This window comes from Podarcis melisellensis (genome assembly GCF_964234715.1).
Source record: "Podarcis melisellensis genome assembly, chromosome: 13".
Classification (NCBI taxonomy): Eukaryota; Metazoa; Chordata; class Lepidosauria; order Squamata; family Lacertidae; genus Podarcis; species Podarcis melisellensis.
The window spans coordinates 43,649,353-43,676,416 of record NC_138545.1 but is presented as its reverse complement, the minus strand read 5'-3'; the positions used below and the strand labels follow the sequence as shown (position 1 = coordinate 43,676,416).

At 43.4% G+C, this 27,064-nt stretch overlaps 1 protein-coding gene across 3 annotated transcripts in view; it reads right to left on the bottom strand.

Annotated features, from left to right (window-relative positions):
* Positions 1–27,064, bottom strand: part of REEP1 (receptor accessory protein 1) — a 64,474-nt gene that overhangs the window by 11,323 nt on the left and 26,087 nt on the right. Inside the window, exons 2-8 of one of the 3 annotated variants that reach the window (XM_081884375.1) lie at positions 24,335–24,407; positions 22,024–22,100; positions 16,950–17,070; positions 14,879–14,992; positions 10,900–10,950; positions 7,721–7,913; positions 3,257–3,292 (exon numbers count right to left, since the gene is read on the bottom strand). In XM_081884375.1, coding sequence (XP_081740501.1) covers positions 3,257–3,292; positions 7,721–7,913; positions 10,900–10,950; positions 14,879–14,992; positions 16,950–17,070; positions 22,024–22,100; positions 24,335–24,407 — 665 coding nt within the window. The remainder of the gene's footprint in view (positions 1–3,256; positions 3,293–7,720; positions 7,914–10,899; positions 10,951–14,878; positions 14,993–16,949; positions 17,071–22,023; positions 22,101–24,334; positions 24,408–27,064) is intronic. The other 2 variants (XM_081884376.1, XM_081884377.1) reach the window with 2 other exon arrangements.

Here is a 27,064-nt window from a genome sequence, read left to right as displayed (position 1 = left end):
ATCTATTAGAACAAAATAAAATCTAGAAAGTCAGTGATTAGAGAAGGATTTCCGGGCACACTGCACACAATTAGGAACAACCTATATACTACTAAAAAATTTAAGGGTGAGAAGGAAGCAATTCTTAGTTGAGCAGTGCAAACCCTATGACTATTTACTTGGAAGTCTGTCCAAGCCATGCAAACCAGTAACACTTACATCCATATCCCAAAATATTTACATAAGGAAAGAAAGAAAAAAACAGTAAATAGAAAGTACTTGGATGGGAAATAGCATCATCAACTGAACTCAATAGTCTTTTTCTCTTTTTGGGGGAGATGGCCACAAATAGCATTCATTTTTAAACTATTCAAGTCAGCTCAGTTTTACTATTTTAGCCACTGCCTTATCAATAAGATTTCTCATCAGCTCATTCTACAGTATAATAGAAAATATAGAGGATTAATTAAAAAGCTAAAACATTTATGTTAGGAGTCACCAGTACAGTCAATAGCATTACTTTAAACAAAATAGTGTCTGTATTTTGTGCAAAGAAAGCAAATGGAACCGCTCTTCATGCCTTGTAGAGATCAGCATCTTCTAACAAGTGGTGTTTACTTAACAAACAGAGGTGGTACTGTTTTTTTTTAAAAAAAATCTGTTACCCTTTTATGTAATTATCAACAATATCTTTTCTCTTTACTAGATTCTAGACAAAACAAACTAAGCAAACACTAAAGTATTTTAAGGCTAAAGAGGTTTGGAAATGATGTCCTCATATTTCTATTTGCTTCCCCATAAATGAATCTTGTCTAAGTTTCGTCTCAAATATAAAGGCTTTTAACAACAATGGATGGGATCCAGATTTACCATTGGGCTTATAGCTGCTCATTCTTATATTGTAATCTGGTGGTGTCCGTTTGGACATTGCTGGGCCATTTTCTTAATATCTGCCACAAGTGAACTCTGAAAAATGGATTCCTAAACTGAATATTCATTCAGATTATATCCAGAAGTGATCATCAGCTATAATGCGCAATGGTTTCCAATACTTTCCCACTGGAACAGCTCTTCCTAAAACCACTACTGATGTAGGCTAAATCCCAGATTCACTTTCCAGCCCTTATTTAATCTAATCATTCCTCTTGAAGCCTTTGCAACGCTTCTCATTTATAGTAATGGCCTTGCTGAATTAGACGAAGGTCCATTGCATTTGGCATCCTGTTTCAAACAGAAAGAGCTAGGAGGGCAAAATTCTAGTATCCAGGTGAGCTTTAGGGACAGAGCCTAGCAATTGTCCAAGTGTGCAGCTCAGCAGTAAACTCTTTAAATTACACATCTGCTTGCACAAGTCCCCTGATACCATTTTACAGGTGGGTCACACTGAGACCAAGAGCTTCTATTCCAAAGAACAGGTAGTGAATCCATGGCAAAGAACTCAAACTCATGCAAAGCAGGTCATGCAAGGCAGTGAACCAAGTCGCAGACCAAGAGGATACATGGAAAGGAACTCAACATCAATGCAAAGTAGAACACCAAGGGAAATTATGCATATTATGCCAACTAATCTAGCTCATTTCAAGGAATCAAGTGCCTAGAATATTTACCACCTACCGTATTTTTTGCTCTATAAGACTCACTTTTTCCCTCCTAAAAAGTAATGGGAAATGTGTGTGCGTCTTATGGAGTGAATGCAGGCTGCGCAGCTATCCCAGAAGTCAGAACAGCAAGAGGGATCGCTGCTTTCGCTTCGCAGCGATCCCTCTTGTTGTTCTGGCTTCTGAGATTCAGGATATTTTTTTTCTTGCTTTCCTCCTCCAAAAACCTATGGTCTGGTCTTATAGAGTCTTATGGTCTGGTCTTATAGAGCGAAAAATACGGTACTTGCAGACACAAAAACAAACACACACAAAAACCCGCACACTTTTATATCAACACCAAGAAACACACGCTTACCCATTCCATTCAAACACACAGAGCTCTCACATAGCTTAGCCAAATGCCTCCAGTGAGGAGTCGCCCAATGTGCCCACCCAAATGGTAGTCAGACGAAAATAGGAATTCCAACAACAACAAAAAAGGAAGCAGAAATTTCTGTGGTCTGTGTATTCATCTGTGGTCAGGAACAGAAATCAGTCAGGCAAATGCAACTGGCATTGATTCAGATCGTTGTTCTTTTTAAGTCTGCAAACGGTACATTACTAGAGACTGGGGTGTTTTTTAGTTTTTGTTTTTTAAACAGTTTCAGTGCTTCCTTTACATTGAAATGAACATATGTTAAGCAAGTTATGTAGATAGTTACACAACATAACATGCAAACCACGCAACTTATATCAGTGGACAGTGAGATGAATAACACAGTGTTTGGCAGAAACTGAACTGCAGCAGAACAGAAGCAGGGCTGATTGTGATAATTACTTTGGAACAGGAATCATCACTGCCTTCTTTCATCCTTACTTAGAAGCTACTGGCACCAGTATCACTGCCAACAGTAGCCAGCAGAAACCCCTCAAACTGGGGGATTGATTCCAGTCCTTGATTGCAACAGGCCTAATCCAGGCCCCTTCACTGTGCCAGTAAACTATGGTGCCCAGAATTCTTTGAGGGGAAGACTGTGCTTTAAAAGGTATTGTGTGTACGCAGCTGCAGATGTATGACTTTAACAGCAAGACAGCCTCCCTCCTTACATACACAATTTGTTTAACATCCAGCCCGAGAAAGAGCTTTGGAGAAGATGAAAGCTTGCTCACTATTTTATGACATCTTGTTTCATCCCAATAAAGGTTGTGCCCTACAGTGGATTTTGAAACACTGGAAAACTTTGCAAACAAGTGCCTTAATGCACATGTTGCACATGCTATCAGGGGCCGTTTTTGTGACTGGATCAATTTGAAAGAGGCTGCAAAATCTAAAGCTAATATTGAACCGTCCAAATTCAAGCCAGCCATGACTTTGTGATGGCACCTGTTAATCTGAGTAATCCTTCCTTCAGCGGGAATTAAAGCAAAACACATACTAAACATCAGTGTTAAAATACCTTATGAAACAATCCCATTTTTCTGTACAATGCTCACACAAAAACAACACTCCGAAGTCTCGCCAAGGCACACAGCTCATTGCGAAGGGCACCTATTAAAACCACATGCATTAAGGTGCATACATTTGATATTTGGTTGTCATTAATAAAAACCCCAGTTAGGGCACAGCAAATGCAAGGAATGGGAACTAAGGTTTCACAAAGGGCGCATGGATTTCAGAAGAGGAATCCAGTACTCACCTTGGACAATGCGGCAAACCGAACAACATGCACACGCTGGAAAAGGAGCCATATATTAAGAGCTTATCATGCCGAGATGGGAGGGGTGGTAAAGCACTTAAGTTCATTTTCCCCCAAGCCATTTTGGAGGCCGAATAACAGATAAGGTTAAGCTATGCTCCATTTATATACTCAACTACCTAAGAGACGGATACATAGCATTTGCCCCTTGTAATTAACAGTGGAAATAGTTAAGTGCACACACATAGGACGCTATTTGTCAGAGGGCAACGCAGTACTCATACAATTATTATCTCATTAATTATCAAAGTGGGGCAGGCCAATGGGTATTATTGCTACCAAATCACAAATAAAACAAACTGGAGAAGGAGCGACTTGCAGAAGGCTGATTGAAGAGTCCCTGGCAAATTCTATCATCCATTCGGCCACAAAAATAAAACACACCCAGAAATTCATTCTGCAAGCCTCTATAAAGCTCATTGACCGCACTGCACACCTAATTGATAAAACTATAATTGTGTTTTCACAAACTGCAAGGCTTGCTTGAGTATCTATTTTACCCAACATTATAACCATTTGATAATGCTGAAGGCATTGACAAGCAGTCTTTGTGTATGGTATCTCACACACAGGTATTATTTTTTTACATCACCGAATACGTCAGAGAAGTCTGCTCAGGATACCAGAAAAAATGCAGTTGGGTGTTAAAACCATCTTTCTTTCTTTTTTTTACATCAAATAACAAAACTGAGGCATTAAAGAATCAGATTTTGGGGGCTGGGGGGTGGCGAAAAGAAACTAAAAGTCCCACTGTGCAAGCAAACTGACACCCCCCATTCATATGCTTCAACCAGCCAGCTCTTTTGATATGGGCTTCTGGTTATTATCTATTTACTCTTATGGAGAATGTGAGATAGTATGGAGAGATAACCTGTTTTGTATGTATGTGATGGGAACAATGCATGCGCCTCTAGTATGAGCTGCTTATAGTGCAATGTGCTGCGCGCAGGCTGTGTGTGCTCATCTTTGCCTGCCCATACGGACAATAAAGCGTGTCATGTGTTGATATGTGAAGATTGATATCATCGGACAATATTTCCACTGCATCTATTCCCTCCGAATGTTAACCTGGGTTCCATATAAAGCGTGCATTAGCTGAGCAGTCAGGCTGCTGTAGAACAGGCATAGGCAAACTCGGCCCTCCAGATGTTTTGGGACTACAACTCCCATCATCCCTAGCTAACAGGACCAGTGGTCAGGGGTGATGGGAGTTGTAGTCCCAATAACATCTGGAGGGCCAAGTTTGCCTGTGCCTGCTGTAGAAGAATATCCACCACAGGACCCAGCAGGACAAACCATTTCATCAGGAGGGATGAGCTGACTGGCTGGCCCCAGCAATGTCACAAACCCTCCACCTCTGCTCATTCCACATGTTGTTTGGCAATTCTTTTAAAAAAAGGGTTTCCCTTTTCTTTCTTTTCTTTAAGAAAACAAAACTGACAGCTGAACATTCAAATGAATAAACGTTCAGGGGGTGCAGAGAGCATGGCGGGAGCAAAAAAGCAAAACAGAATGACTGAATCAGCATTCAAAGCCCTTATAAGTACACATGGCCAATGCACTGTTAAGGTGGGGTTCACTCCACAGAGTTCGGAAACACAGTATTCAACCAAGTATAGGGGAAGTTCTTTTATTGTTTAACATTTTCTCATGTTTTTATATATGCTGGAAGCCTCCCCCCCCCCCCGAGTGGCTGGGGCAAGCCAGTCAGATGGGCAGGGTATAAATAATAAAATTATTATTATTATTATTATAAGTTTACTCAGAGTAAATCCAATGCAATTAATGGACCTAACAGTCATGTCCATTAATTGCAGTGGGTTTGCTCTGAGTGAAACTTAGCAGTGTGTCTTGTTTACAGATGTACTTGAATGCACCCTGTATGCAGTTGCTTTGTACATTTAACACTCCCTTTAAAGGCAGAAAGACAGCTGCAATGAGCCTGGTCAGCAAATTATTGTGGCTTCAGATAGATTTCTATACAGGGAAGGGAAGGGGAGTGACAGTGACTTTTTAAATCTGGATTTCAGGGAGCTAGTCACTACTGCACAGTATTGAGTATATTCTACTTGTCTGTGTTTTTTTCAGCATCTTTGTCACATTCTGAGTGCCTAAAATTACTAGGTAAAGGTAAAGGTACCCCTGCCCGTACGGGCCAGTCTTGACAGACTCTGGGGTTGTGCGCCCATCTCACTTAAGAGGCCAGGGGCCAGCGCTGTCCGGAGACACTTCCGGGTCACGTGGCCAGTGTGACAAAGCTGCATCTGGTGAGCCAGCGCAGCACACGGAAACGCCGTTTACCTTCCCGCCAGTAAGCGGTCCCTATTTATCTACTTGCACCTGGGGGTGCTTTCGAACTGCTAGGTTGGCAGGCGCTGGGACTGAGCAACGGGAGCACACCCCGCTGCGGGGATTCGAACCACCGACCTTTCGATCGGCAAGCCCTAGGCGCTGAGGCTTTAGCCCACAGTGCCACCCGCGTCCCTAAAATTACTAGGTGCTTCACCGTAAATTTGGTTTTGCAACTCAGGTCACCTTTAGACTTGCAGCTATACTGGATTTAGCAAATCAAGTGCCATTTACATGTAGTTTTGCCCAATGCAACTTGCATTACAAACACAAAACCATCTGCTCCTTTTCATTCCAGGGACAGAGAAATCAACCCTTATCCCCAAGTTCTTCAGTCCACAGCAACTGGAGTTCTTCAACTGAGATGTCTCTGGGCAAAAAGTAACTTCTGAACCACACTAAGCACAACGTGGGCTTTATATTATTATTCTTTTTAAAATTTGTATACCGCCCTTCACCTGTAGATCTCAGGGCAGCAGAAGCCCTAACCGACCCAGAACAACAGCGATAACATTTTAGAAAGAGCAGGTAAGCATGTTGTTTATTGGACCAGATTAAATTGAGTACTTTGGTAGTTCTCCTGAATGTGATAAATATAGAAGAGGAGGCAGAAGGCCGACACTGCATCCCCCGAGCCCTTACAGATCTGCTAAGTGCATATTGAGATAAATGGCTGCAAGCCCATAGAGTGAAATTTTGTGATAAGACAGGGTAAGTCAATGTGCAACAGCAAACATCTAAATATCAAAGTCTAAAGTTACTTTGTATTAATTCTAATTGAATTAGATTTTAAGTGGCAGGTGCTCAAATGGTCGCCTCAGTCCTATAACCATGCCCTAGATTCTAGGGTGACGATTGACAGATTCACAGAGTTTCCTTATGTCTCTCCAATACAATGTTATCCAACTAAACAATTTTTATAATAATAATAATAATAATATAATATTTTTTTTTTTTATACCTCGCCCTCCCCAGCCAAGGCCGGGCTCAGAGCAGCTTACAAGCAATAATAAAACAAGATGAATGGTTACATTTTGCAAGCATAAAAATCCCAACATCATTTGTGGCAGCAGTAATATTGTATCCAACTATGTAGTAGGTAACATCGAGCCCCCCCTCCCCCCCCAAAAAAAAACCAATTGGATGAATGACAATGGAAACATGTTATTTGGATTTCCTTACTACAAAAGTTAATATCTGAGAACAGCTTAGGTCTTCAGTTAATGGGTAGAAAAGGGGGAGGGTGGCAGGCCTAGAGGTGAATATGGGAGGAGATTGGAATTATTCCAGTCTGCAAATTCTGCCAAAAACATCACAATTCAGCTAAAACATCCCTGAAAACCAGGGGAAACCATTGAAAAATGGCAGGTGTATCAATGGAAAGCTGGTTGGCAAAGAATCTCAGGTTTGAAAGGCCTGTCTGAAAAACAGAGGGTGTGTGTGTGTATAGGTATAGGTATAGGTATAGGTATAGGTATAGGTGGGATGCGGGTGGCGCTGTGGGTTAAACCACAGAGCCTTGGACTTGCCGATCAGAAGGTCGGTGGTTCAAATCCCCGCCACGGGATGAGCTCCCGTTGCTCGGTCCCTGCTCCTGTCAACCTAGCAGTTCGAAAGCACGTCAAAGTGCAAGTAGATAAATAGGTACCGCTCTGGCGGGAAGGCGGCTTAGTCATGCTGGCCACATGACCCGGGAGCTGTACGCCGGCTCCCTAGGCCAATAAAGCGAGATGAGCGCCGCAACCCCAGAGTCGGCCACGACTGGACCTAATGGTCAGGGGTCCCTTTACCTTTACCTATAGGTATAGGCATAGGTGTGTTGTGTGTGGTGTGTGGGGGGGGGGACATCTAAATACGAACAGGGATGACTCTTGTGGAACCTCTATTGGCAAGCAGCTCTATGGGGAAGGGGCTGCCACGCAAAAAGTTCAACCCCTTGGTAAAGACCAGAGGTATGTGGGGACTACCCCATAAGTCTGCTACAGTTCTCACGCTTAATTCTTGCTCCTTTTAGGTAACCGATGCAGAGAGGAAAATATTAACTCTTGCACTGACCTGAGCGTCCAATACTTTCTGATGCACTTTTGGACGTTTTGGGGTGACTCTGCTTGCTACTTGTTCGTGCTGAAACTGAGGGGGCAGGAGGAGGCGGACTCACAGTGCTGCTGCTGCTGCTGCTCTCTCCCCTAATTGTGGTGAGATCTTGCATGCTGAAGCTGCGGAGCCTCTCCGACAGAGCGCCCTGGCCCTATGAAAACGGACAAAGAGACACGGGGTACCTTAAGCGATTAATTTATTGCATTTCTGCACAACTTCAGAACATGAAGAGGACAATAAATCTAGTAGCAACATACAGTAGTGCCTCGGGTTACATATGCTTCAGGTTACATACGCTTCAGGTTACAGACTCCGCTAACCCAGAAATACTACCTCGGGTTAAGAACTTTGCTTCAGGATCAGAACAGAAATTGTGCTCTGGCAGCGCGGCAGCAGCAGGAGGCCCCATTAGCTAAAGTGGTGCTTCAGGTTAAGAACAGTTTCAGGTTAAGTACGGATCTCCAGAACGAATGAAGTACTTAACCCAAGGTACCACTGTACAGACTTACACTGAGACAGACCATTTTTTTCCTGGATTAAAATTGCATTAGGTAACATAAAACAGGTTCAATGAATTCCTCTTTATTATTCCAACAGGAACAGATGCCTTCTGAATCTTTTTCTTATCTTATCAGGCCGTTCTTGAAAAACAGCATGTTTTCAAGGTGTGCAAAACTCTTTGCGTGGCAATTCCTGCCCCATCCCAATGATGAAGTAAATAAAGACACCGGACACAGAATTAAAGGTTAATGGGCGAAAATGGCCACAACTTTATTGATTACAGGAAAGAGCGGTATTGGCTTTAGGCATTGGCCCTACCAGACTATCCGGTCTAACCGGGAAGGGTTAAGCACCAACCGGAGGAGCCCCCGAGATGTACATCCCTGGGGTGCTCCCCAGGGGGTTACCGCTCGGGGGCGCGCTTTAGGCCCTAGCCTCCTTAGGTTTCAGACGAGGCGACGCCCCCCGGAGTCCTTTAACGAACTACCCTTCAAGCTTTGGGGGAGGTGATGGCTTTCCTCCCCCCCAACCTCATTTCCATAACAATACCCCTGCCAATGCCTAACCGCCAAAAACCAGGAGTTGTGACGTTTTGCTACGAGGTAGGCGAAAAAACCAAGTGGCTTCAAAATCCAGCCAATTAGCCAAATGGAAAAATTCCTACCAGGCCCCTTACGGCGACCAGCCGAAGCCCATAGCAAAGTCCAGATGCAAACCTAGAGGGCGGGTGGGTGGGAAACCGCTATTGCTCCGGGACGAAAAGGGGGCGAGTCACGGCTGCCCCGACCTTAAATGAACCCTGGGAAGCCCGCCCCCAGCGCCAGCCGATTGGCTGCCGCTGTGGGTGGTGAATATTAATGAGTTGGGGAATCCCTGCATCTCGCGGGGCTGACGCCAGCCCCACGAGATTGATGATGGGGGCGTGAGCCCGCAACTCCACCCCCTCTTTAAGTCGGGAGTGGCTTTGTCATCTGAAATAGGTGTCTGAAATTTCTTTAGTTTCGGTTCTGAGATAGTTGCTGTACAAAGCAATTTCAGCTTTCTCAGAACTTATTTTTCCTTATTCCTGGGATACTACTTAACTCTTTGCCATATTAGTGCTGGGTTAAAGTATTCAGCCCAAATTTTGTGCAGCATTTGGAGGTGTGGTTTTTTGGGGGGGGGGGGAGGGTACCTCTAAATATGGTTGTTTTCCAATATATGATTACAGCGGCGAGATTTTAATATGCACAAAGATTGAAAGACTAATTATCAACTATGGAGGAATGGTTATTAAAACTACTGGGCTTAGCCGATATAGTGAAATTGGCATGTTTACTCAGAGAAAAGCCATTGTTAATATTTACTAAAGATTGGAGGCCTCTCATAGAATTTTGCCTGTAAAAGAAAATTAATTAATGACATTTGGGTTTGAAGGCTGAAGATAATGTTGGTTTACAGAAAGTACGTAGTTTTGCTGGGTGTTATATTGGAGTGAATGAGTTGAATAACGTTTATATATAGCTGCCAGATGAAGAATCGGAAGTTCTTTAGTTTCTTAACTTTATTTTTTTTTAAATCTCTTTCATTTCTTTTTCTATCTCTCTCTACCTCCCTCTTTTCTCTCTCTTCTTTTCCTCTGGATTTGTGTTTTTATCTAGATTAACATTTTAGTTTGGATTAAAAAATATATCTGATGTTAAACAAAGATCATCGAGGGTACCGTGATTAAAACCAGATACAAAACACAAAAGGTACAATATATATATATATATATATATGGTATATTTCTATGCAAGCTCCTATAAACAGGCACTGCACTGAATGGGGCTTCTGCAAAAGAACTTGCTGGTGGATTGTGCTCAGAGGCTCCAACCAAAAATACAATGTGTAGCACAAGGTGAAGGAAGGGCTTGAATCTCCCAGTACTGAAGTCACTTCAGTAGGGAAACCTTCATGTAACTTGAATTTCTTCTTAAGCCACATGTGCTCCTGGGAAATCTAATACAGAGGCACCTTGGTTTAGGAACAGCTTAGTTTATGCACAACTTGGATTAAGAATGCTGCAAACCCGGAAGTAGGTGTTTTGGTTTGTGAATTTTGCCTTGGAAGCAGAACATGTTCTGCTTCCTGTTGAGTTTGTTCCATTTGTAAATTGAGTCCCCTGCTGCTATGGGAAAGCACACTTTGGTTTAAGAACGCTTTGGTTTAAGAACACTTTGGTTTAAGAACGCTTTGGTTTAAGAATGGTCTTCCAGAACAGATTAAGTTTGTAAACCAAGGTACCACTGTATGTGGAATGCACCCTTGGCTGGGTTGAAAAATGAACATTCCCATCTTTGACAACAGACAATTAAATGTAAGCTAATATTTCTAATGGATATTCTTGCCATACATTGAAAGCTGTCCCCGGCTCTGTATTTTGGATCAGAATAGAAGTAATGGTTTGCTTTTGCTAGTAAAACCCGAGTTAGACTTTAAAGCTGAATACACAAAAGCCACAGAAGGGAAACTAAGCCAAAGTCAGTACTCTGTAAGTTAGTCCCAGTAATGACCACAACACTTTTTGTTGTTGTTGTTATTTTGTAATAAATGCTACAACATTTTCCAATCATGGTGGTTAGTTTAGCAGTTAACAGAAACACTGACAGGGTTACCTGCCCTTCTTTCAGGTCCAAATATAAGAGAAACTGAAGGAGCTGGGAGATCTGGCAGGTGAAAAAGAGACCCGATTGTGGCAACACATGACGACACAGAGAAATACTGAGAATACTCCACAGCAAAGGTGAACGAAGTCACAGATGGACTTTGGTGCTAAGAGACTGTGGGTGATCTTGCTGCTATCATTCCAGGTTCTGTTGCTCGTGTGGCAATGGCGTAGCTCTGCCCTCAGATTTTCTTGGCCTAATATTATCTGTAGTCCACTAGAATGTTTAGAGCAGGCATAGGCAAACTCGGCCCTCCAGATGTTTTGGGACTACAATTCCCAGCATCCCTGATCACTGGTCCTGTTAGCTAGGGATGATGGGAGTTGTAGTCGCAAAACATCTGGAGGGCCAAGGTTGCCCACGCCTGGTTTAGAGTAATGCTAAATGTAATACAATGGAGGCTCCACCTCTTTATATATACAGTGGTGCCCCGCAAGAAAACCCGCAAGACGAAAGGGTTTTTCGGTTTTTGCATTGCTTCGCTAGACGATTTTCCCTATGGGCTTGCTTCGCAAGAAGAAAGCCCATAGGGAAATCTCCGGGGACCTCTTTTAAATGCTGGCGGTGGGGAGCAAAGCCTTTCCCCCCCCCTCCGGCCTTCAGAAGAGGGCCGAAAGGCTTTGCTCCCCACCGCCAGCATTTTAAAAGCGGTCCGGGATAGCAGGGAAGCGCTTCCCGCTATCCCGGACGGCTTTTGAAGGCAGGCGGGGGGGAGCAAAGACTTTTGCCCCCCGCCAGCCTTCAGAAGAGGTCCAGGACCTCTTCTGAAGGTCGGCGGGGGGCAAAAGTCTTTGCTCCCCCCTGCCTGCCTTCCCGGGAGAGCGGGAAGGCAGCGCTGCGTTTCTCCGCTCTCCCGGAAGGCAGGCAGGGGGGAGCAAAGACTTTTGCCCCCCGCCGGCCTTCAGAAGAGGTCCAGGACCTCTTCTGAAGGCTGACGGGGGGCAAAAGTCTTTGTCCCCCCTGCCTGCCTTCCCGGGGGCTTTTAAATCGCCCCAGGACAGCGGAGAATTCCTCCGCTGTCCTGGGGCGATTTAAAAGCCCCAGATTTAAAAGAATTCCTCCGCTGTCCCGGGGCGATTTTAAAATGCTGTCGGGCGGCAGCGCTGCCGCCCGCCAGCATTTTAAGATCGCCCGGACAGCAGAGAAGTCTTCCGCTGTCCCGGGGTTTTTAAAATGCTGGCGGGCGGCAGCGAAGGGTTCGCTGCCGCCCGCCAGCATTTTAAAATCGCCCCGGGACAGGGGAGAAGTCTCCGCTGTCCCGGGAAGGCAGGGGGGGGAGCAAAGACTTTCGCCCCCCGCCGGCCTTCAGAAGAGGTCGGGGGACAGACTGTCCCCAGACCTGGTCTGAAGGCGGTTTCCATAGGAACGCATTGATTGATTTTCAGTGCATTCCTATGGGAAACCGTGCTTCGCAAGACGAAAAACTCGCAAGACGAAAAGACTTGCGGAACGAATTAATTTCGTCTTGCGAGGCACCACTGTACTTAAAGTACAGTCATACCTCGAGTTGAATGCGCTTCAGGTTGAGCGCGTTCGAGTTGCGCTCCACGGCAACCCGGAAGTAACGGGGCACATTACTTCTGGGATTCCCCGCTCGCGCATGCACAGATGCTCAAAATGACGTCGCATGCATGCACGGTAGCGGCGAAACGCGACCCACGCACACGCAGACGTGCCGTCGCGTGTTGCGTTCCATTCGGGATGCGAACGGGGCTCCGGAACGGATCCCGTTCGCATCCCGAGATACCACTGTATTTAAGGACCTTCAGGCATTTTGCAAACACTAACCGAATCAGGTCACTTCCAGGTGACCTGTTAATTTACAGGCAAGGCCGGCACAGCCATTAGGTTGGGTGAGGCCACTGCCTCCAGCGGAGGAAGCCCTCGAGGTGGTGCCACCGTGGACATGCTGCCGCCTCCACATCTAGCAGAGAAGCGGCGCTGGCACCACCCCCATTTTCAGGCAAAATCTCACTGAAATCATCAGATTTCATGAGACCTCACCCAAAATCGGTGCCAATGTCTGCGTAGGTTCTCTGGCGGCGGCAGTGGGGTGGGTGACACAGGCAGCAAGGGAGGGAAGCACCTTGTTCGCAGCGATATTGTAAGATGTCACATCAAACAAGAATTTTTGGTGCATTTTCCTCTCCCATTCTTTACTACAAGAAGTCACATTTTGGGGGAGGGAGAGGGCCAAATCCACTTTAACTGTGCAACCTGAATTTGCCAGTGTGCAACTGGATCCCACCCGCAAAATAATGGCAACCTGAAAGTGGCCAGAATTTCAAACTGTTTCCCTATAGGAAAGCATAATTCCACTTCGTAACAATTCACAAAAAGCTTAAACACAGTGTCAAGGGGGGAATTTATTAACAGGGATGGGGGGGATCTCAAGCTCAGGTGCCAAAAGCAGCCCTCAAGACCTACTATATGTGACTCTCAAGACTCTCCCTATGCCACACTCTTCATTGGCTAGCCTACTAGTCAAAGTTTACATTCGTTGATCCTCTCAACTATGGCTCCACCCACCACTGCCCATGTGGCCCCCAGAAGGTTGCCCAGAACACAATGTGGCCCTCTGCCTGAAAAAATGCTCCCCACCCTGATATATATTAAACCCTTATGCCCTCTACCTCATATCATAAATTCTTCAGTGTCTGCAAATAAAATGACAAAAGCAGCCTTTCCTAGAATGCTTGTTTGGTGTGACAATGTCTCTCTGTTTTACATTGACAATACAATGGTACCTTAGGTTACATACGCTTCAGGTTACAGACTTTGCTAACCCAGAAATAGTACCTCGGGTTAAGAACTTTGCTTCAGGATGAGAACAGAAATTGTGCTGCGGCGGCGCGGCGGCAGCGGGAGGCCCCATTAGCTAAAGTGGTGCTTCCGGTTAAGAACAGTTTCATGTTAAGAACGGACCTCCGGAACGAATTAAGTACTTAATCCGAGGTACCACTGTACTGATTAGTAATAGCACCACATCTCAGGCTAAAACTAATGTTTCCTGAGGTTTCTTAACTTGAAGCGTGAACACCCTTTGCCAAAGGGACAACGTGGCCATATTAAGAGGAGACTCTTCTTTATGCCAGCAGGTGACCATTTTAATGGACCACAGTTGTATCATATTTAATTGCAATCATTGTAAGAAGTCATTACTAATAAATATGTGCAATAAGTGCAGTTTAATAAAATAATTCAGTTGTATCAATTAACTAATACTCCAGTATTGTTAGACAAGAGTTCATATGATTGATTACAGTTTCTGAAAGAATCAAGTATTTCTTGGTTAGATTTGTGTACCATTTGGGCTACATTCTGTAAAATCTCTTTATAATTTCTGAGACCAGTAAACTCATTGTAAGTGTTTTTAACCCTAAAGCCGAATTTTGCTGCCAGTTATCCAAAAGGACAAGTCAGTAGAAGTCTGAATGAGACTCTGGGATGTTTGTAAATAGCCATCGCTTCCCTCAAAGACTCTTGTGAAATATAGTTTCTGAAGGGTACTGATAATTGTTAGAAGACTTCTGTTCACCTCACAGAGCTACAATTCCCAGTGTGGTTTAACAATAAAACCCTCTTCCCAGGTAATTTGGGGAGTTGTAGCACTGTGAGGGGAAAGGGGGCCTCCTCTCAACGCCCTTAACAAACTGAATTTTCCAGGATTCCTTTGGGGGAAGCCATGACTGATTATAAAGTGGTTAATCCTGCTTGAAATAGTGCAGGTGGTGCCAAGATTGCGCAATGCCAGATTTCTATAGTCTTGCTCTGTTTATAAATCACAAGAGGTCTGTACATAAAAAGTTAAAGAATTAAGAGCATTCTGCCCCGAGCATTATGTCTCAGGCACTCATTGCCACTGGCTAGAAACATAGACTTGTGATGTTAACACAACCACTGTATCCTTCGTTATCCCACTGGTTACCTTGGAAGCTGCCATCACAGCAGCTGTGGCTGCAACATTTAGCCCCCGCTTCCCAAAATGCACCAGGGCATCATAGCTTCGATCTTTTGCTTGGACTAGGCAGTCATCTATTTCCTATCATGGAAGACAAAAAAATAGATAAATAAAATAAAAACACAGTCGAAAGGGATTTCGCCTCCAAGCTCCTCCAAAGTACTTTTGCATTCATTCTCTGTCCTCAGACACCTTCAGAGACAATTCTGGGTCGAACCACTTGCAAGAAGGGCAGCCATGCTTGTTTATTCATGCGTCTCCCGAGTTACTACATAAAGTGTTTAGGGATTTTTATATTCAAAAGGGTGTGTAGGTGAGGGGAGCCAAATCTACCTTCTTTTCTCTCTCTCTGCTGTTGAAGCAACAGAGTGTGAGAAAGGGAAGATGAGAAAGAATTCAGTTCTCCTCATTCATGTTTTCCATATGTTGTAAGCATTAGAACCGACACGCTTTAAATGCAGCTTTAAAAAAATAAGAATCACAAGTTTGCCAATAATCTGACCATGAGGGAGAGCCTGGGGCCTGTATAGGTAAAGGTAAAGGGGCCCCTGACCATTAGGTCCAGTCATGGCTGACTCTGGGGTTGCGGCGCTCATCTTGCTTTATTGGCCGAGGGAGCCGGCGTACAGCTTCCAGATCATGTGGCCAGAATGACTAAGCCTCTTCTGGCCAACCAGAGCAGCGCACGGAAACGGCATCTACCTGCCCACCAGAGCGGTACCTATTTATCTACTTGCACTGGCGTGCTTTCGAACTGCTAGGTTGGCAGGAGCAGGGACCAAGCAACAGGAGCTCACCCCATCGTGGGGATTCGAACCGCCAACCTTCTGATCGGCAAGTACTAGGCTCTGTGGTTTAACCCACAGCACCACCCGCGTCCCTGGGGCCTGTATATATACAGGTAAATCAGAAGGGTACCTCTGGGGCTTTGCATTCTCCCAAGCCTGGCTGAGGCCCAGTCTGAGAAGGGGCAATCTTATAGCCTATCTTGAGGAAGAGGTTTTGGCACCTGCCCTGGAGGTGAAGCTGATACTCAACATCTACCAAGCTGTTTGCTTATTTATAAATAAATAAAAAATTAAGGGCCCAGAGCGGTTTACATAAAAGAATAAAGCCAAACCAAATACCTTCAGGTGACAAAAACTATGACTAAATCATCAAAATAAACAAAAGCAGAATTGAAAATCTCCAATCATATTGAAAGCCACAAGGAATAATGATGTTTTTACTGCCTGCCTTGCATGTCACAAAAGATGGAGCTAGCTGCACCTCCTTTGGGAGGGAGGTCCATAGCCAAGACAAAGCCAGTCAGATTCCCACCAAATGAACCTCTTTTGGTGGTGAAACATATAACAAGACTTTGAAAGAGAATTTCAGTCTATGGGTTGGTTCATAGGAAATGAGCTGGTCTTTGAGCTGGTCTTTAAGCTCTTTACAGCTTTACCGGTTGGCTGTGATGTATCGAAACTAATTGATGATATACAAGGATCTGAAATATGTTATTACTGTTATTATGATTATAATTATGCTATTTTATGTGGTTTTTAATTCTATTAAATGGCTGCCATGGAGAAATTTTGAATGGTGGCCTGTACATTTGTTAAGCTAATAAAACAATCTGTGGATACTTTATTTTTATTAGAAACCAAGCTACCAGACTACCTGAAAGTGTTTAAGTCTAATAGCTCCAGGTAAATTTGACCATCATTTCCTCATCTCAGTAGGGACAATTTTTTCAGGCACGATGTTAAAGTAATTTGTGAGAAATGAGTAGTTTTGGATTCAGCAGCTCTGAGCTTCGCAAAGCAACACAAAAAGATTAAAAAAACTGGCTGAGGTGAAAGAACCACCTTATCAAGAGAGAATAGCAGAACATTGAAATATTACATGAAAATGACATATGCCCTAGATGTATCTACTCAGAAACAAGCCCAACTGAGCTTACTCCAAGATAAGTATGGATGGGATTGCAGCCTAAATTGTTCTTCTCCCATAATCACTACCCCCAACTACAGTAGTGAGAAACAGTTTCAATTACCTTTTCTTTTGAGGACAGTGTAGGGTGCACAAATTTCCTATACAGGAGGCTGGAGCCCTTTGTGTAAGGAGACAACAGCCAAGCTACAAAAGCTATTTTGAGTTCGTAATAAAATGGAAACCTGCAGGAAAAGAAAAGAGCATATTTACCCACAGAAATTTGTACATTTAGGCCTCCTCCAACATTTAAAAATCAACACTCTTGACAATCAGAGTATAATCCAGGATGAAAATCTAGCACATCAGATATAGAGATATACATAATAATAATAAATTTTATTTATACCCCGCCCTCCCCAGCCAAGACTCGGCTCAGGGCAGCTAACAACCAATAATAAAACAAGCTGATTGAAATACAACTTAAAAACAAGTTTAAATTGCAACATTACAACATTAAAATGCAGCCTCATCACAGGAGGAGAAAGGAAAAAAGAAAGAGGGGGAGGGAATCAAATTGACTCCAAGCCAAAGGCCAGGCGGAACAACTTTGTCTTACAGGCCCTGCAAAAAGAAATCAGATCCTGCAGGGCCCTGGTCTCATGAGGCAGAGCGTTCCCCCAGGCCGGAGCCAGTGTTGAAAAGGCCCTGGCTCTGGTTGAGGCCAATCTAACTTCCTTAGGGCCCAGGACCTCTAGGGTGTTGCTATTTATGGACCTTAAGGTCCTTCGTGAGGCATACCGGGAGAGGCAGTCCCGTAGGTATGAGGGTCCTAGGCCGTGAAGGTCTTTAAAGGTCAAAAATAGTATATTACATTGGTTTTGAAATATGGTAGCATTACTTTAAAAACAATAATCTTGGAGTGCCAAGTTACATTTTGGTGCAACCATCCTTCCACTTAAGTGAGAGAGAGAGAGAGCCAGGAACTAGAGGAGGATATACTGCCAGTGAGTTTCTTGGATAGCTGCATTGACACTTGTTGAAAAAGTGCTGACCTGTTCCTTTTCAAAGGCAGCATTACGGTTGCTGTTTTATGTGGCCAATTGCTGATGCGACCAAATGCATTTATAGCGGGGGTGGGACTAACCACGAATTTAGTGACGGATACCCAAAAAGGATTTAAAATAGTGCAAAACAGCTTATAAGGAATGTTACGTACTGAAGTTCTCACCCTGGGCCAGCAGGGGGATATTGTAGATAGTTATGCAAATGAAGGATTGAAAGTGACGTTCAGTGATTGGATAGTTTGTATGCAAATAAAGGATCGAAAGTGACGTTCAGTGATTGGATAGTTTTAGAAAGTTGCAACAGTTATGCTGTTCTGGAGCTCTATATAAGCAGGCTGACTGAACTCCTCAGTTCAATTCTGTTCTGGCATCTGAATAAAGAAGAGCTGTTTGAAGAATTGCTGTGTCGTCTGATACGTTCACCCACAACTTAACAAGAAAGCCTTTTGGAAGGCAGCTTTGAGAACTATGGTTTCCACATTGCCTATTTTGGCTGCACCCACTTTCATGCTTCAGCCATGCCCACGTGGTTAATGGAGGGTTGGTCATGCCTGTTTTAGAAGTTTCTCCCCTCCCCCCCCTTGCTGATATCTTTAACTCTGTTAGACAAATCAAGAATCCCTTAAAGGTAAAGGGTAAAGGGACCCCTGACCATTAGGTCCAGTCGTGGCCGACTCAGGGGTTGCGGCACTCATCTCGCTTTATTGGCCGAGGGAGCCGGCGTATAGCTTCCGGGTCATGTGGCCAGCATGACTAAGCCGCTTCTGGCGAACCAGAGCAATGCATGGAAACACTGTTTACCTTCCCGCCGGAGCGGTACCTATTTATCTACTTGCACTGGTGTGCTTTCGAACTGCTAGGTTGGCAGGAGCAGGGACTGAGCAACGGGAGCTCACCCCGTTGCGGGGATTCGAACCGCCGACCTTCTGATCGGCAAGTCCTAGGCTCTGTGGTTTAACCCACAGCACCACCCGCTTCCCGACAAGAATCCCTTAATTGATCTCAAAAGTTCAGTCATCTCTTCATATTGTTCTCCATCCCCACTCAAATAACAACAAAACAGCACCATTTCTCCTCCTCCTCCTCCTCTTCTTCTTCTTCTTCTTCTTCGCAATTCAGGCCTTCTTGGCTGATGATGCAACTGCAGTCTCATAACACATCTAAATTATAGCTCTCTCCTCTGCGAGTGCAAGACTGACTTTGCAGACCTGCCATATATTTTTTATTTTATTTCTAAAAGGTCTAGGAAGCCAACAAGCCAACAAATCATTTCCATACATCCTAATGTACAGCCAAAACACAAAATCAAATATATCAGATTCGGCAGGGTTGTTATGTTCTTCCTCTAGGCCAGGGGTGGGTAACATGTGGCCCTGCAGCTGATGTCGGACTCCTACCAACCACAGCCAGCATGGCCAATGGTCACAGTCGGGTTGATGGATATTATAATCCAGGAGCATCTAGGAGTCCTTCAGCTCATGCTTGAAAGAGAAGGCAAACAGGAAGCTCCAGTTTGTTCAGCTTGCAGTGGTTTGACGGACTGTTTCCACCACCACACCAATAAACTCAAACGTCTATCGCAACAGGGAAATGGGTGGGAGAACAAACTAACTCAATAGGTACAGGCAAACAAGGAATGGAAAACAGGGCACGCAGACAAAAGCACAATATATTTATCCTTGTTTGTGCCTTTTCTCCCTCCTCTCTGCTTCCTTCTTCAAGAGCCCTATCCTAATAATAATAATACTACTAATAATAATAATTGATTACAGTGGTACCTGGGGTTACATATGCTTCATGTTACATACGCTTCATGTTACAGACTCCGCTAACCCAGAAATAGTGCTTCAGGTTAAGAACTTTGCTTCAGGATAAGAACAGAAATCGGGCTCCGGTGGCACGGCAGCAGCAGGAGGCCCCATTAGTTAAAGTGGTGCTTCAGGTGAAGAACAGTTTCAGGTTAAGAACGGACCTCCGGAACGAATTAAGTACTTAACCTGAGGTACCACTGTATTTGTACCCCACCCATCTGGCTGGGTTTCCCCAGCCACTCTGGGCAGCTTCCAAAAAAGATTAAAAATACATTAAAATGTCACACATTAAAAACTTCCCTGAATCTTTCCTTCTACCAGCTCAACCTGGGAAGGTAGCCTATCTAGGAGAAGGAAAGCTCTGGCCCTAAACCTCGGCTGCCTTGCAGGATATCTTTGGCACTCAGGTAAACCCTTCAGAAATCCAGAGTGGAGTCCCTAAGATGGTTGGATGGCACCTTGTATTCCTCCCTCCCACAACTCCTGCAGCCAAACGAGTGCCAGCAACCTGCCTGCTCTCCACTTCAGATTCTTCATGTTCTCTTCCCACTTTCTTTTTTTAAAAAAGAAGTTACAAAAATGAGAAGAAGAAAAAAAAAGAGAAACAAAAAATACAAAATACAGAAAAATAAAAACAATAAAAACAAATCAGTCTTTCCATGTCTTGTCTTTCATTTGCTTGTTTCCCTGACCTCCTCACACCTCCCTTTTTTGTATTCTAGTTCAATAGTTATTTCAGCAAGTCCTTACCCATTTTTGCTTTTATCTTAATATTTTATCTTAATATATTGTAACTTTACATTTTCACCTGTTGACAGTCCATTTTTACATACCCCTTTGTAACATTTCTCTTCCCACTTTCCTCCCTCCCCCCAAGCACCTCCTCTTCCACCGCAGCCTGCCATGACTTTCCCAAGGCCAATTAATACTATAAGCTTGGGGCAGGAAAAGTCAAGGGTCGCTCTCCATGGCCTGTTTCCTTGATGCTTTTAGCACATATTCATGCCAACAAGCACACACACACACACACACACACACACACAAGTTAAGTGTACTGCAGCTATGTCAGAAGGGGAACTCTGATCACCACATGGGCCTGGTTTGAATAGTTTCTAAGGCCCAGCCAACTTTTTCTTCCTTCTGGCTCTGTTCCAACTTCGCTTGTCACTGCCAGCCCACCCACCTGGGAGGTCAATGGATCAAGAAGAACGAAGGGTGGCTGTGAAGAGAGCACCTTGTCTGTTTACTGATTCTGGCCACAGGTGGGATGCAATAAGGTGGTGAGCATCTCCTTCCCAGTAGCTGAGATTGGGATGGTTCAGCTATTTCTCCCCACAATTTGATTTGAGTTCTTTGTTCTACTACAATCATCACTGAAGGATCGTAAAATGCAACAGTGGACCATTCTTGGGCAACGCTAGTGAGTTTGCTGATGGCAGAGAGGAGGTTTTCCCTTCTGTGTGCACTCTGCATCCTCTCTGTTCCATTCTCATTTATTCTTATCATAGATACAGTTTTTCTCCCTGAAACTAGATTCGGCCTCAGACAAATGTTATGCTCTCCCACATATGACTACACTAAGAGTGGGGCACTTTTCCTGCTTTGCCCTTTTTTAAAACTAATCCTCCACAACCCACTTTGCTGGGTGCTCTCCAGTACCAGTAAAGGTAAAGGGACCCCTGACCATTAGGTCCAGTCGTGACTGACTCTGGGGTTGCGGCGCTCATCTCGCTTTCTTGGCCGAGGGAGCCGGCGTACAGCTTCCGGGTCATGTGGCCAGCATGACTAAGCCGCTTCTGGCAAACTAGAGCAGCGCACAGAAACGCCGTTTACCTTCCCGCCGGAGCGGTACCTATTTATCTACTTGCACTTTGACGTGCTTTAGAACTGCTAGGTTTGCAGGAGCAGGGACCGAGCAATGGGAGCTCACCCCGTTGCAGGGATTCAAACCGCCAACCTTCTGATCGGCAAGTCCTAGGCTCCGTGGTTTAACCCACTCAGAGCCAAATGTGGCAGCAGGATTCACAGCTTCCCATTCACTGCAGCAGACCCATCACATTAAACTCTTTGCAGCCATTTCCCTGCACAGCATTTCCCATCCAATTTATTACACACACCCCAAAACCCCTCGTGCACCACGCCAATGTGGCATTTCTGACAGGAAATGTCCAGCTTCTAAGATAAGCACCTGATGCGCCTGGTGCTATTGAGCAACGTCTAGTATTATCTTGCACTTTTGCTCCTTTCAAAAACATTTGTTTTTCCCTGCTTTTGTTTTTTTGGGGAGGGAGGGAAGGAAGCATCTTGGCAGGATACTAACCAGCAAAGAAAAATGTCCGTGAATGTCTCTGCTGTTGTGAAGAGTGCAAATATGATCCAATACATCATCCATTTTACCTAGGAATAAAGCACAAGAATGGTTATAAGCAAATGTTCATTTGGCACGATTGTGGGTATTGCTTCTTTCCCCCAGGCCTCAGTCCCTCAGGGCCAGGGCCAGTCCTACCATTGGGCCAAGTCATGTTGGTTTACCTCAGGCGGCAGATTTTGAGGCACCCGTATTATTGTTTTTATTACTATATACTCTGTAAGCACAAGGCACAGGTGCCTTCAGATTTTATGTCTTGGGCACCAAAATGGTCTAATCTTAGGAATAAATGAAAAAGAGTGATTTGAACAAGGGTCATTTGGCACAATAAACTATGGTCATATCCACAGCACACATTTAGAGCGCTCTCATACCCTTAACAGACATGCAGAATCTTGAGAATTCTGCGGGTTGTATCCAGCTAAGTAAGGACGACCCATTGAAATTTATGGAGCTTGGTCATGTTCATTAATTTCAGTGGGTCTACTTGTGAGCAACACTTAGGTGAATATCACACTGTAGTTTAAGGGTGCTGAGAATTGTACCTCCGTGAGGGCCCTTAACTTCAGCTCCCAGAATCCTTTGGGGGAAGCTATGACTGTTACAGTGGTATAACAGTGCTTTAATTATATGATATGAATTTGTCTTAAGACCCAAGAAAGTGACAGGAAATGAAACAGATGAAATGGAGACTCTGAACTTGTTTTCAAATTGCACTGAATTACATTTAGATTTATAAATCATATTTCAACGTTCTTGTGGAGGAGAGGTCAAACTCACACCATTCACCAAATTTCAATCTAGGTTACTTGTACAAACCAATGCTTCATTTTGTAATGCATTATTAAGCTTAATAGTTAGTTCACACTGTTTAAAAATTAAGAACTTGAGTTTTCATTATTAGCCTAGAACTGTATCTAAAAACTGTATGCAGTGCCTGTATAACAAATACATCAGTTCAAGTGAATCACTAAGTGCAGGCATTCCTGGCCATTCTTGTAATTCAAGAGTTGTACAAGAGTCTTGAATTATCTTTAGTGACGGAATGGGAAGAGGGCACTAGGAGCTATCTCCAGTTACAAATGTGGGCCTAAAGGACCCCAGTTTATGCCTCCAAGAAGGAGTAAACTATAAGCAACTCATCTCCAAAAGAAGTGTTCACAGAGTAAGGCTCCTGGCCACAGCATTTGCTGGTGCCACAAGCGATCACGTCTGCGATTCTGAATATTCTCTGTGCACTCTTATGCTGAAATGGATATGATAATCCTAATTAACCCCAAACCTCTCCAACGACAGCTATGCAAAAGTTACAAGGATAAGTCCTTATATTACATAACACCTGCTATTTATATACCTCCATATTGCACGATATTTCTATGATCCCCTCTCTTGTAAACTACTGAGAATATTTAGCTATTCATTCATTTCAGCTTAGATACTTAGCCTCAATCTAGCCTTGCCTTGTAAATACAACTATCACAATTTCAATGAATCCCCATATCTGTTTTGTATCACTGCACCCAGTATTCGCAAACTTTTTTTACTGTACCCCAAAACCTGGTTACTACAAAATTAGCTACTGAATGCCTAATTCCTCCTATCTGAATGTTAGAGTTGGGTATACCAGCCCAAATGTATGCTAAGAAGTGCAGTTAAGTTCACTGTAGTTGGGAAGGGCCATGCTAATAACATTTTATTAACATTAACAGGCAATAACTGTTCATGAACTCTGTTCTTGTTTTTTAACTAATGACAAAATGGCTGCCCACATTGTGTTCAGCACTGGTGTTAACACCCAATACAACTCTATAAATTACCTAAATCACCATGATGGCCCTATTTAAATTGAATTTGGGAATACAGAATTTAACAATTTAAGCAGGGAGCTAAAGGCATACAAGAAAGATGTACTTCATGCAGGCTTCCCACTACTTTTTTTTTAAATGGGATTTTATGCAAGAGCTACACAAAAGCATCATTCAATGGGACTTTATACCTAGCATATGTGTTTTTAAATAGTCTCCAGGTTAACTAATATAGAATTTGCTTTTACAAAAATTTATTCTTTTCTCAGGTGACGCAAAATGGTGGAAGATGTGCGCTGATTATTTAGCACCAAATATACATACAGGGAAATCAAATCGGAAACTCTGAAGCATGTTAAGTTCTTCATTCTGCCTAAAGAGCCAGGTAAAATCCACTGGGAGGCATTTTGCAAACAGAAACCTAGGTTTACCTTGATAATCCCAGAAGTGATACTTACATATTCTTTAATATCCTTTGATTTTACAGCTTTGTATGAGTAATATGCAGGATAAAGAGTGCCAAACACAAGCCTGGAAGAGGGGAAAAAGAGCAAAAATCATTTTCTGCTGCCGGGAAATGTATCTTTTTGAGAAGTAATGGCCACTTCAGGGGCATTTTCTCTGAAATATTTTAATCTTAATTCCTGCCTCAGTTTAACTCATTTCAGTGAGAACAAAACTACATACGTGTAGAATCCAAATTAAATTAAATTAAATTAAATTAAATACTCTCCTCAGAGTATTGCGGAAGAACAATGTCAATCAACATTTGATGATCTTCTACTGGTCAACAATAGAAAGTGTCCTTTCATACTGCATCACGGTGTGGTACGCTGGTTTGACATCAACTGATAGGAAGTGCCTACAGAGGGTAGTGAATACAGCACAAGATATTATGGGCTGTCCCGTGAATCTGCTGGATGAAATAGAGGAAGAACGTTGCCTGAGGAGAGGGAGGAAAATTCTCAGGGATGATTCACATCCTGGCCAGCACTTTCTTGATCTCCTGCCCTCAGGCAGAAGATATAGAAGCATGATTAATCGCACCAACAGGGTAAAGAACAGCTTCTATCCGTGGGCTGTTAGGCTGCTGAATGAAAAGATAACAACAGGGCAACCGACTTTCGGGTTTGGTTGGTGTACGTCAGTAAACGAGGGGAATTAAGACTAAGAGAGCTGAGTGGGGGGTGCTCATGTAATCTCACTGTATACAAGTTGTACAAGTGACAATAAAGTATTTCCTTTCATTTCCTTTCATTCATCAACCCACTCTTCCTCCCGAGTGTCCAGTGCAGCAAATGAGTGTGAAAAGGATAAAATCATCTTTAAAACAATTAACATGCAGATGCAAACTGGGAAAGATCTTGGCTGAAATGGCTTGTTGAAAGATGGTCTCCAGCAGGTGCCAAAAAGAAAACAAAGATGGCTCCTGTCTAATTTTCAAGGGCAGGGAATTCCAAAGACCAGGTACTACTATACTAAAGGCTTGGTTCTTACATTATGCAGAATGGACCTCCAAATAAAGATGGCGTCTGCAGGAGGTCCTCATGATATATATGGGGTGAGATGATCTATTGGTCCCAAATTGTACAGGACATCATACACCAAAATCAACACAGTGAACTTAGCATGGTAGCTAACTGACAGCCAATTCAATTATTTCTTTATATATATATAAAGATATATATAATTTTATATTATATTATATATAATATAATAAAGATATATATAAAAATATATAATTTTTATTAAGTACAAATTAGAAAACATACATATTTACAACACAAGAAGATGCAAAAGAAAAAGAAAATACATATAACCAAGGGGGAAAAAATACAGAATATTTTGTCTCTTTTCATATTTACAGTTATTTATACCTCTATAAAATGCTATTCACAATAAAGCAGTGAAATGAAAGATAAGATATCAGAAGAAAGAAAAAAAGAACAAAGAAAAAATAAAGAAGTAAAAGAAAAATATCACAGGTGAAATTTTTTTAAAGTAGATAAGATGAAATTATACAATTGAATATAAATATAGATGGGAAACGGCTATGTATTGTGAGAACTGATCTACAGTTCAATTATTTCGACTGCAGGGTAATGTGTTGACAATATCCTGCTCCAGTGAGCAGTCACACCACTGCATTTCACTCCAGCTACAGCTTTCAGACCCTCCACAAGGGCAGCCCCATATAGAGTACATCACAGTAATCCAGACTGTAGGCTTCCAGTGAATGGACGACAGCAGTAAGGCTACCCTGGAACTGCATAGTTGTCTTACTAGCTGAAGTGGATAGAAGATATTCCTGGCCACTGAGGTCACCTGAGCCTTCAGGAGCATCCTCAGATTATGAACCTGCTCTTTCCGGGACAGTGCAACCCCATGCAAATAAGGAATTGGCTCAGTAACCACCCACCCACAGTGCTTCTGTCTTGCCAGGATACTGGTTCTCATCCAGTTCTCTGTTGAGTCCAAGCACTGGCTCAGGCTTTGCATAGCCTCACCTGATTCCAATGTTGCAGAGAAGTAGAGCTGGGGATCATCAGCATGTTGGTGACACCTTGCTTGACATCTCTCCCAATGACCACTCCCAATGGCTTCATATAGATGTTAAATAGCACTGGAGAGAAAACTACCGTACAGCACAACTACCAGGAGGCTGAAAGACCATCACCCAATGCTATTCTCTGAAGCTGATCCTGGATATGGCATCAGAACCACTGTAGAACAGTGTGTCCAATACCCATCCCACTACGTTGGCTCAGAAGGATACCATGGTATCAAAAGCCACTGAGAGATCAAGTAAGGATAACACACAAAGCTGCACTTACCAAGAGAAGAACGCCACTATACCAAGCTGTCCTGGCAAGCTGCCAACACTCCTTTTCTACAGATATATATTAGAGGTACAGATGTTCTGCTTGACCCTGTTCCTCTTGGTTTCTGAAGGCTTACCAAGGCAATCAGTCAAATTCTAACTTGACTTTCATTAATGCATTGCACCAGGAAGACCAGCTGTTCTTCAAGAAGGAGTCATAATCCCATTAAAGAAGGCATTCTCACATCCCCATGGTATTAGGGAATTATAGGCCAGCTTTTAAGTAATCATTCCCGACCAAGTTGTTGAAGCCTGACGTGGCAAATCAGCTCCAAGTGCTTTCAGCTGAAAGTGATTGTCTAGATTC